General features: G+C 41.4%; 1 protein-coding gene across 1 annotated transcript; it reads left to right on the top strand.

The window, feature by feature from the left end:
- Positions 1-8,430: 8,430 nt before the first annotated feature.
- LOC115629712 (alpha-protein kinase 1) lies at positions 8,431-11,665 on the top strand. Its single transcript, XM_030526232.1, has 5 exons — positions 8,431-8,436; positions 8,663-8,974; positions 9,242-9,723; positions 9,838-11,085; positions 11,185-11,665. Exons 1-5 carry the CDS (start codon positions 8,431-8,433, stop codon positions 11,663-11,665), a joined length of 2,529 nt encoding a protein of 842 aa, XP_030382092.1.
- The last annotated feature ends 1,149 nt before the right edge of the window (positions 11,666-12,814 follow it).

Consider the following 12,814-nt stretch of genomic DNA (forward strand, 5'->3'; position numbering starts at 1 on the left):
GGTGATTCAAAAGACTTCGGTTAAGTACTGCGTATGAGAAGCGCAGAGGACGGTGGCATTTTCCCTTGAGTTGTACAAATTCATTTAGTTATGATGATGAAGTCGGGTATTGGTGCTTAAAGATTCTTCGATTTAATGCTGCGTGTGAGAAGTGCCGATGCTATCTGTATTAATATTTTAAACATCAAATTGGTTGATAAACTATTATTATTTTTTTTTATAATAATATCTATTTATTTATAAACCTATCCTAGCGTTACAAATATCAGATTACTTTTAAGTTATTACAATAGTCAATACAATTGAATATGAATTATTCAGTTACTGATATTCTAATTAACTCTGGCAACGTGATTTGTATTAGAAGCTCAGTGGAAGGCTTCCCAAATTATATTTTGTGCTCCCATTATATTAGAGACAAACAAATTTTTTTTTTAAATATCAAAATTTTTATGGAATGCATTCAGCTCATGTTTAACGAAAAATATTAGATTTTGACTTTAATTTACTAATATTCTAAGCAAAATTTTGTATTTAAAACGAAAAAGTCTTAATGGTAACGGAAGGTTCGAAGTTCGAGAAGTAGATCCCTCCTTCAACTATGTCTCCAAGCTTGGAGCCATCCGTTAATACTTTGATTGCCTTGTGTATGCCGAATGGAAGACCTTTCCGTTCATGTCGCATTGGAATTATATCGAAATGTTATCAAACACCAAGCTGAGTTTTTAAAAATGATTAATTGTTGTTGTTTTCAAAAAGAGTCACCAAGTGTTTGAAGATGAAAGACTCAGTAGGCAACACTTTTGTACTAGATATAGCGATAATAGAAAACCCATAGGTTAAGTAGGCTTATCAAATCACTTTTTATTTTATTATCTAAGGAAATATTAACTTAATCTTTCTTGTCGCACTAGGAACTAATAATAAAGAAATAAATAAATCAAATTTCTCTCGAAAACATACAAAAAAGTCTTTGAAAATTTGGCAAATCAAGCTGCAAACGGGGCGGTCTTCGTTTCCGTCTCATCATTAGCCATAGCTGCTGCCATTATCGACTGAAAAAACATATGTACATAAGTATGTATACAAAGGTGGCAAAACTTTAGAGAAATACACAAAAGCAAACAACGTGAATATAGTAAATTTGATGTTGGTGGGGCTTGCTCGCTTTATTATCGCTGCATACCTAAGCTGAATCGTGTGGCTATTTGTCCGAAAAAGGGTGAAAGGGAAGGTGTGCGTGTGAAGGACATGTGTAAATTAATTGGTCACAGTTTTGCTTCCATTCGATTCGCTTCGCGCTGATCTGCGACCGATTTTGATGAACCGCTGTGATGACATTTGATTGATGCCAAAATGAGGTTAATCATCATCATCACCAACTTCAACATCATCATCCATATCAACATCAACATCCACATCAACCTCATGAATGGGACACATGTGTCGCATAATTAAGATTTGCGATATTGTAGCCTCGTTTTGCACAAACAATTTATTTGAGATATGCTTGTATGTATATATGAGTATGTGTGGAGCAAGGTCAACCGGACAGAAGACTGCTAGAAACCAAATCGAAAATCAAAAATTACAAATTTCCCCTCACACTAAACACCCCATTTAAAATGGATAATTGATGCCTAACCATTAAAGAGCCACACTCTCGAACCCTAATGCTGACAAATTCATGAGAAAAAAAGACACGGCTGTCAAAACAATTTACATACGACATACTCGCATATGCAGCGTATTTCCAAACACCTTGTAACCCGTTTAGATTTGCATCTACACATCTATCTGCCTTGGTACGTGCAGTCCCAGTCCCAGTCCCCGTTCCAGTTCCAGCCCCACTCCCAGCCACTAAACCACTCAAGGCAGGTTGTTGTAATATCGGCATATCGGCATCGGCATAATAGATGAGACAGCGGGATACACGAATGGGCCACAACCCAAAGCTGAAGACAAACACAGCGACAAACTCTTAAACGCCGCTTAAACTTCAACTTCAAAAAAATTCGAATGGTCGCAGCACAACAACAATAACAACAACAATTCTGTGGTCGCTTTATGTATCAATTAGTAGCCAACTACTGTGGCATTACGAGGGCCACACGAGTCGAAACCTGGCCTCATCAGCCCATCCATCGCCAGGGCATAGCATGTATCAGCAATACCCTGCATTTGGATATCAATTCCGCTCCAATGCGTTCCTCTCTATGACTGTGTTGAAGATATGGACAAAATAGGGTACTTGTCTTTCTTCTCACATATTTCCTCGTTCTTTGGAGACAGATTCTCCAGACAGATTGTTATTATACCCTGTACCCGTAGGGTAAAAAGGGTATATTAGGTTTGTGCAAAGTATGTAACATACAGAAGGAAGCATCTCCGACCCCATAAAGTATATATATTCTTGATCAGCATGACGAGAGAAATCGATCTAGACATGTCCGTCCGTCTGTCCGTCTGTCCGTCTGTCCGTCTGTCCGTCCGTCTGGATGAACGCAAGGATCTCAGAAACTATAAAAGCTGGAATAACCAAAGTTGGCATCCAGATTCTCCTAGGTCCGAGTAAGGACGAGTTTATTTTTTTTTTTTTAATTTCCCCCCCCTTCCCCCGCTACAGAATTTCGTCAATAGCGTCCACATTTCAAATGCTACCTAAACCAAACTTTGCACACACAATTTATATATAATTGTCTATTGTTGTTCAAAATTTTATTCAATTCGGTCAATTCTAAGAAAAGTTATTAGCAAAACAAATTTTCGCCAGTACAACCCCCCCAAACTGCAGCAACAAGTTCGCTCTTCTTCTTCCTCTTTTTGCTGCTGCTATGGGCGCATATAACTCAGTGACGCAAGTTTACCTGGGTACAGGGTATTCCACTGTCGGGCTTGCTCGACTGTAGCGTTCTCTCTTGTTTTTTGTGTAAAAAACTATATACGCATAGGTATGGACAGATAAACTCACAGAAGAACAGGAGCACAGATTAAATGAATTAGACTGAAAGCTTATATACTATTTGATATTCTACTCCAGATAGGAAAGCCTAGAAGATTGTTCATTATTCTATAAAGATTGGTCATTAACAATGGAAGACATTTTTCTCTTTCTATTGAAAAATAATAAATTGAGAACGAGTAGAGAGATAATTTATTTTAAGGATAAATATAAATATATTGGAAGGTAAAGTAGGTATATAATAATAATAAAAATAAAATAGAAGACCTTCGCCTCTCTCTATTGATAAATACTTATTTACTTGTATACTGAACAAAGGTGCTGTGGGTATAAATTTCCTTTCATCCACAATGTAGCAAAATCGATTTAATCAAAACCTATACCTGCATAAAAGGAAGTTTAAACTTAGATGGCCCTCTGAAGAAAATTAATGCAGTATATAGTAGAGCTGATAAAGGAAATATCAACCGTTCCACAAACTATGAAATCTGCTTATTCTTAAACTCTTGAAAGGGTCTTAATGGGATCTAAAGTTCTTTAATTCGACACTTCCGTTACTTATCTATATTAAATAAGTTATATTTCAATCAAATACCTCTAATGGGATATACTTGTATAAAAGGAAGTTTAAGCTATGAAAATTAATACTATAAACTCTGCTGATTAAGGCAACATCAACCGTCCCTCCGAGCTTTGAACTCTGCTTATTCTTCAACATTTGAAAGGGTCTTAATGTCTTAACGAGAACAAAGGATTCTTAAGTTCTTTAATTCGACGCTTTACCGAATAAATCCTCATTTGTTGCTTATATATCTTTAATATGTTATATTCCAAACACATATTAACGGAACTACAAGATACGAAAGCTGCCTATTGTTTATGCTTATATGGGATCTGAAGAGCTATGCCATGCAACCGATTCTCCAATTCGTTCCATAAAAGTTATATCCCAATCAAATATCAACCGGCCTTAGCACGAAAAGGCCAGAAATGTGATTTTCAGCTTTGCTGAATTTACGAATGGACCCTCGATAGTTGCTAATCCATCTTTTAAAAAGTTATATCCCAATCAGCTACGGCAAACATAATGCTGCCGCCGATCGACCGGACACACATTTTGCGCCGCTCTTGTTGACGATCAATATTTGTTGTTTATTTTTCTTTCCACTTCTTCGGCGAATTTACAAAATTGATAAATGAGCTCCGCATAACGATATCGCCGCATGTAGCTCGTCAATCGCTCCAACTTACATATTAAAAATTATATATTGTATAGTATAAATAAATAAATATATACATAGATATCACTATATAGTAGATGTGCGTATTTATGAATGCCATTCGAGTTTCCCGGCGCTGTAATGGGCGGGTATTTGTTAATAAAAATTAATTTATTACGATGCATATGCATAATATACTATATACTCGTGGTATGTTAAGTTATGACGATCGAATGCACAGAAAGAAATTCAAATCGAACTGTTTATATGCTAATTCGCTAATTGAATACGAAAGAAAAAACATTGTTATTAAGCCAAGAGTTACATACACACTACATGGGTCGCGCCCCTCCTTCCGTACACTTAGGGCTAACAGAGTGGGTCTTTAAAGCTTCCCTCAGCATTGTCTTTGCCCAAAGACAAATCAATACTCGTAGTTTGATAACTTCATGCCTTTAGTTGCCTCCGCTGCCTTTGTTTGCCGCTTTTATTTGAGCCGTTAAATAACATTTGTGCATTTAAATAAATAAAGGCATTCAAAAAAACTGATAGCTCTGATAGGTCAAGGTCTGGCGTGTTTCCCAAGTCTTTGTAGAGAAATTTGATGTAAAAATGTATGAGCGCATTAGGTTCAATGATTTTAGAGCGTTTAAAAGCAGCATTGAAGACAATGCTTTAAAATCTAAAATCTATTTGGTAGGGCTCCCAAACCTCCTAAACAATTGCTAGTCATGTCAAAGAAGTTTCTGCTAATATTTACCCAATTATTTAGCAAGAACTGTTAGTTAGAATAGTTTTGCCATAAGAGGTCAACTAAAAGCTGATCCACTTCTTCTCCTTCCTAGTAGGCTTCCTATCTTTATACCCAAATGTGGTGCAAAGTATTCCCCCACGTGCTCGTCACTCCAGCAAAGATAGATAGATTTTTGTTATTTTGCTAAACAAAGTCCATAGTTAAGTTTCGTAGCTAAGTTTCTGCAGATCTTGGCATAAATCTATGTGGAAAAGGAGAGGATCTCTCGAAGCACGTGTCGCTCAAATATCCCCAAGAACAGCCTCATCAGGCATGGTTCCTGTCTCTGCGCCATATACTTGTATATAGATAGTTGAATATAGTATTTTGTGTAATGTGATTTGAATTGATCAAGAAGCGGCTCTACATTTCAGTTGTCTATCTTTATCTTTTGGCAACCGTTGTGCTTCTTTGATCCCGCTTGATACGCCCGATGATGCCAATGTCTTGAGCATACGCAAGGAGTTGTGATAAAAATGTTGTCTGAAGCCCCAAATACAAATAATACCAAAAAATTAATATCTTTATGAACAAAAAACTGTTTAGTACTACGATGGAATTTTCCAAAGATCGTTCCTATGGCCGATTTTGATAAAACTTCAGTATATCAAGAGACACTATAAGAAATTGATTAATACAAAATTGGCTTCAGATTGCTTCAGAAATAAAGATGCTATGCTCCTATGAGTAATTTTTTCGCCAATCATTCCTATGGCAGGTATATAAAATAATGTAGCCTCATAGGGTTTGAAATATACTGGTTCTGTGTAGGGATGGGAAAAGTCTGCATACCAAGTTTGGTGTCCCTAGCAGCAAAAGTTCAATAGTATTCGGTGTTCATACGGTCGAACAGGGTGAAAGGCGGACGTGTCTAAAGCGATTCGTTTATCTTGCTGGTCGCATGTGAATCCTTCGACTCTCACATGTATTTGGCCTCAAGACATTCCATAATAATTGACCTTCCCAAATTGTTTTTACCATTTTAATATCATAATTACGAGTATTAATATGTTTATTGTGTTTTAATCGAAAATATCACTTTAGTCACTTGGAAAATTTCAATTCGATAGAAATATAAATACGCAACAGTTCGAAATGGATGGCTACATACTTGTAGTTACATTTTGATAATTGTTTAATTGAAGTCGAAGCATTTGTGTCGCTGGAAATCTAATAACTCATCGAAAAACAAATATGCAAATACATTGTATTAATGGACACCTAATATTAACTTAATTAAATCAAATCAATATTCATAATTTAGCTGTAGGGCTGCACGTGCCTTGCGCAAGGCGCCCAGCCCCGAAACCTGACATCGCCAAATCGCCAGTTGTAGGCCAACATACATATGTTAATATACGAGTATAGTGTATGTATAAGTAAGTATCTGTATGCTAATGCTTTGCCAAATGTTGGCAACAGCAGCAATCACACAAATAGTTCAAAGCAAATCATTAATTAGCTGATAATCCGTAAAGCTGGAACGTGACGCTTCCCTAGGCCGTCAATGCTAATGACATAATAATTTGTTGCAACGAAAAAGAAATAGAAAACTAAATAGCGAACATTTTGCAAGATGTTGTAATCCCTCGAACCCCAACCACTCATACATATGTATGTGGTTTTGTGCGAAAAAGCAAACGCGATACACAGGAAACACAAAAAGCTGTGAAGACAAACATTTTTCAAAAGATTTCCTACATCAACAATTTATACGAGCATATACTATATAGTATATATTTATGGTCGGAATAATTATGTGTACGGGCAGGGGACAACAGAACAGGGTGCAGGGTGTCTCCAAAGACGAAGAAGAATGCTTTCTACTGCACCACACTCATCCAAGCAATTATAGCTTTATTGCACTAAAATCTGAACATTTGGTTTAACCTTTAGCATATACATATATACACTTATAGTACAGTTTTAGGCTAAAAAAAAACTCCTTAAAAAAATATTTTCAGGCAGTATTATAGCTTGAGTTCTATTTTTTTGATCAAAAAAATTTATTATTTGTTAAGTTGTAAAGTAAAACTGAAAATAATCATTAAATTTTAAGAGAATAAATAAAAATTAAAAATGTTAATTCCTGGTGAAAATGCATAGATAATCCTATAAAGGGTGTATTGGTAAATTCCTCGCTTTCTCAAAGTTACTATACAGTTTTTTCGTTAAAAAAAAAACATAATAATCTTTATTTGCGATCCCTGGATATTATAGATAATTCATAAACAGCAGAATTGATTAATATATCTTTATAAGCAAAAAAGTGAATCATATTTACAAGAAATTCAGGCAATTGTAGTTGTTGTTTTACACCCCCATTAATAGTCCATTTATTACCCCAATTATACAGAAATGGACTACACTGCATTTTCTATCAGACCTATAAAGCTTTTTTCCTCAAAAAATATGTAATTTTTCCATTTTTTTTTTTGGGCCGTAGTGCTAGCTAGTATAGTATACTTGTAATGGGACTAGTGATTGCGTTGAAAAAAATTTACTTGAATTCAAAATGTTTAGTCATTTAAAACTCTGCTATCGGTTATGTTGAAAAACAAATTTGATTGAGTATCTTTAAGAAAATGCCCCCAAACAATGTGCTTAAAAAAAAAGATGATATCTCAGATGGCACATTTGGGTAAAAAAAAATTCAAGCTCTTATGGTTCGAAAGCTATCGGTGTTCATACAATTTGATTCATCTTGTAATATATAGTATATATAGTACATATATAGTATACTTATCAATGGAGAACCACGAAGCCATCTTCTAGCTGTTACGTATGTACATTCACACTTTTATTTTTATTTGAACACTGCAAGTAATTTTGGAAATCATTCGAACCGAGTCATATTTCCACTTATATTTAATCATGCAGGAACTTGGAATCGCTTTAGTGATGAACCAAAAGTTCCATAAACTCCGAATCAATTCAATTTTTTTGAAATTAATTTGATACAATTATTCAGTTTGGTGTGATCGACTTCACGCTGCAAAATTGGATTATGCGATCAAGATAGAAGGGATGTGGGAAATGGAAAATTTGTCTGCCACACAAGCTACATTATTAACATCCGCCCATTAGGAAAAAGAAAAAATTGGTCTGTTTGTTGATGTTGATTTTATGGCCAATCGATGATAGCTCAATGGCAAATTTGCATTTTAAAGGCATCTCAGTCGCAGTCGCAGTTGCAGTCGCAGTCGCTGAGGGCATGGATTGCGCATGCGCAGCCGCACGCTGCTGAATTAATGAACGAATGGCCGGCATGAATCAATGGTACGTGGTCGGCTCATTGATGATGAGCAGAAGAGGCGGCGGAGGCAGCGACGAATTAGCGAAATGCGAGACGAACTGACGCTTAAATGGCTCCCTTGTATAAAATGCGTGAACGGGTCAAGTCTGGCCATCATTGACTGTTGGACAACGAGGGCTTAAGCACGACCAACGCGACGATGAAAGTAAGTGGCCAGGCGGCGTTCAAGTGTAACAAAATATTCAGTGTTCAAAAAAAAAAAAAAGAAGAAGAAAAAATGGTGCAAGCAATTTGTGGCAAAGGACTTAAAAGTGCATTTATGTGACATTGTGTGACCAGCCAGCCACCTTTTTGATTGGTTTTGCGTTTAGAAAATGTTTAATTAATTTTTTTTAATTGTGTGTTGTTTTTTTTTTTATTTGTTGCCGCAGCTCATCTGCTGTTTACTCGCACTTGCCGTTGGCGCGCAATTTGGATTAGCCGCCGCGGACATATCGCTGAAGCTTCGTCAGCAACAACAACAACACCAGCAGCAGCAGCAGCAGCAGCAACAACGTGGACGCTACTTGCCGCCCGCTCCAGAGCGTGTGATTGTCAAGGAGCAGTACTATAAGTTGCAAGGACAGCAGCCGACACAACAGCAGCGATCGCAGCAAGTATTCGAGGAGGCCAGCTATGGCAACTCGCGCTATCAGATCTTTGAGGTGCACAACCACTACGAGGCGGCGCCACAGCAGTTAAAGGCTGGCTATCTGCCGCCACCGCAACAGCATCTGCAGCAGCAGCAGCAGCAGCACGAGGAGATACAGATTCACGAGCATGCGGGCGCAGCAGGAGCGCAGGTGGTGCACAGCAGCGGTGGTTCAAATGATGATAATTTGGATTTATCCTTCTTGAGCTTCACCGATGGTGGCAGCGCGCATGCAACACCTGTTCCCGTGCCCGTGGCCGTGCCCGTGCCTGTCTCGGTGCCGGTGCCCTTCCCCTCCAATTACAAGCATGATTTCCAGCGCAAGGCGCCACGGCAGCAGAGTCAGGCAGCCTACAGCGCAGCGGCCTACTTGCCACCCACCACTCAAGCCACACAGCCACTTACCTATCAGTCGGCCGTGCAACCACAGCAGCAGTCCGTGATCTCGACGGCATCCACAGCAACTGCCACCGCCCAAAGCTATCAGGCAGCTGGCTACTTGCCGCCTACAGCTTCGAGCGTTACGCATTTGGAGCCCGTGCAGCAGCAACAGGTGGTGCCACTGCCCAAGCCAACATACCAAGCACCCATAAGTTCCATCAGCAACAACTATGCGCAACCACTGAGCAAGCCCGTCTATCGTGGTCCTAGCTATTTGCCACCAACCACCAACGCTCAAGCGCCGCCAACTGTGCAAACCACAATCGAGCAGACGCACTCCCAGAGCCAAGCCGATTACAGAGCACCTGGATATTTGCCACCTGGCTATGACTTTAGCAATCCAGAGGTGAAGGCGCTTCAGCAGGCCCAGGTGCAAGCGCAGTTGCAGCCACAAGCCGAACAGATTCAGGTGCAACCACAAGCCCAACCACTGCAAGTGCAAACGCAAACGCAAGCCACAAACGGCGAGTACAGTGCTCCTGGCTACTTGCCACCCGGCTACGATTTTGCCAATCCCGAACAAGCGCCACAGCCTGTGCCTACACCACTGCAACCACAACCACAACCACAACCACTGCAGCAGCTACAGCCACAATTGCAAGTGCAGACTGATGCTGTGCAGCCAGCCAGCAACGATTATCAAGCGCCTGGCTACCTGCCGCCAGGCTATGAGTTCAACAATCCTGAGCTGCGACAGGCTCAACCACAGCTACAGCCACAGCCACAACCGCAACCACAGGCCATTGTGCAAACACAACCCACCATTGTGCAGACACAGCCCATTGTGCAACCACAGCAACAGGCCGTCAGTTATCAGCAACAGCAGCAGCAGCAGCAACAACAAATCGAATACCATCAGCAGCAGCAACACCAGCAACAACAACAAGCGGTGGTGGTGGCGCCCACGCAGCCCACACTTCGTCATCCTGGCGCTCTGCCAGATGGTTACGATTTCATCAAACCGGAAAATTCCGAGGCAGCCATTGCTGAGCTCCACAGTCTGCAGACGCAGACGCAGTTGCTGAAGAAGCAGCACCAACAGGCGGTTCTCTTGCAGCAACAACAACAACAACAGGGGCAGCAACAGCAACAAATTACTCAGCTCGGACCACAGCAAGTGGTGGTGCAGTCGCAGATTAATGTGGCGACACATGGACAAGGCGCTGATATTATTTATGGTCGTCCCAAGGCAGCGCAACAACCACTTGCACCACTGGCACCACAGACAACAATTGTCACCGCCACCGCAACAGCAGCCACAACTGCAACAAGCTATCAAGCTCAGCAGCAGCAATACAATGCACCTGGCTATTTGCCACCAGTGGCTCCGGTAGCTGCACCACCCGCACCAGTGGCTGTGCCTGTGCCTGCACCGGCACCACCACCCACCCAAGTCACCCACATCCACCCACTAAGCAGCTACATGAACACAGTGCAGCCATTTACGCGTTACGCGCAGCCAGCACAGCAACAACAGCTGCACCACCACCAGCACCAGCACCACCACCACAACCAACAGGTGCACCAGCAACAGGTGGTTCAGCAGCATCATGTAGAGGTGGCGCCCATGTATCGAGAACAGTCCAAGCGACCACGTTTCTATGCGCCAGCCATGTCTTATGTCAGCAATGCGGTGCCACAAGCCTATCAGCACCACCAGCACCAGCACCACCACCAGCAGCACCACCATCAGCAGCAGCAACAACAACAACAACAGCAACAGCAGCGCATTGTGCAGCAAACATTTGTGCAGCCACGAGTTCAAGTGCAACCACAGCGGCTCTTGCCGGTGCAGAAATTGCAGCCCGTTGCACCACACAGCACCACCGGCCCAGTGCTGAGCATTGCCGCCCAACAATCGTTGCAAAAGTTCATGCCCAAGGAGGTTCAAATGGCGGTTAATGTGGCTGTCGCTGCTGCCACGCCCACGCCCACCCACGCCCACGCCCACGGCGCCACCACACGCGTGCGCACCGTTCAAATCCTCAAGTCGAACGGTGTGCGCACCTTTAAGGTGCTCGAGAGTCTCGATCAGGCCGGGGTCAAGACCATCAAGATCTTGGGCGCAACCAATGAGCAGCCGATCGGTCACCATCAGGTGGTTAAGGTGGTTACACAGAACGCGCACAGCGGTGTCGAGAATCATGTGCAGACGGTCAAGATTTTTGATGATCAGAAGGAGTTTGTGGTGCCGCCAACACCAACAATAACAACCACACAGACGAGCAGTAACAGCCATAACGGTTATTTGCCACCACGCCGACCCAGAGCCAGCACCACCTTGAAGCTACAACGTTACTGATCGCTCTAGTTGCAGGCATTGCACCATCCTAGCACTGATTAGTTATAGATATTCGTCGTACCTCCATTCGTGACCTCCATTTGTTGTTATAATGTTTTTGTTTTTGTTTTTTTTTTATATTTTGTTTTATTAATCGCTCGCTCGCTATTAATTTAAGCGCTGGCTGCTTGTTATATTGTTTTTGCATTCAGCGTTTAAGCATTTGATGTCAGAAAACTCGAAACGATTGCTCTTACTTAATAAATTTATAATATATGTATATGAACATAATTGGAGTGGTGTTTTCAATTTGTTGTGGGTCTGGTTTCTCGTTTCTGATTCGCGGGTTACGCAAAACCCTCCGCCAATTAATGGCAGTCGGTTCCAGCATTTGAAAACCTTTTAAGCCCACGACACTGGCCTTGCCCAATAGGTTTTCTACAAGTATATAGTTTTATTGCGAATCGATTGGCGCTTCCGCTCGCTTGCCACATTCCCAGCCGAGCCACTCCACTCCACTCCACTCCCATCTTCCATCTTCCACCTTGCATCTTTAGTCGCGCTTGTTACGCCCATGTAAGTTGACTTTTAATCAAATAGATTGTTTTCATACTATAACGAATTAATTAAGACGAACGGCGAACGAAATGATAAGCCGAAAAACCGGCTATATCGGCCCTAATCGAATGACATGATGGAAGCGCTTATTGATTTCAAATGTGTTGTAATCGCGGCTCGTCAATTTTATGAATTTTGGACGGCTGCTCATCAGCATTAGAAAGCAAGTAAATGGAAATCTATAATGGCCGGTGGTGACAGCCACGATAAACAAGGAAAACAAGACAAGACAAAACAAATCAAATCGAAGCAACCAACAGCAGCCAACAAGTTGTGGCAGGCCCAGATCTCTGCCGAGACCGAATTGGGCAAGGGACTGGGGGCTAGGGGCTGGGGGCATGGGCATGGGTATGGGTTGAAGCAGCTTCGTTTGAATTGCATTAATGCGCTTTTGATGGCCTGTCGCCGTTGCTGATGAAGTTAATGTAAATACAAATTGCCAAACCCATTCACAGGTGACATAAGGTGGCAGTCAACAAAGAGCCACCACTGCCGCCCGTCTAACATCTAACACGCACACTCACACGCTCGCACACCCAATACAACAATAAA

Source organism: Scaptodrosophila lebanonensis, unplaced genomic scaffold, assembly GCF_003285725.1.
Source record: "Scaptodrosophila lebanonensis strain 11010-0011.00,11010-0021.00 unplaced genomic scaffold, SlebRS2 tig00000163-arrow-arrow-pilon, whole genome shotgun sequence".
Taxonomy (NCBI): domain Eukaryota; kingdom Metazoa; phylum Arthropoda; class Insecta; order Diptera; family Drosophilidae; genus Scaptodrosophila; species Scaptodrosophila lebanonensis.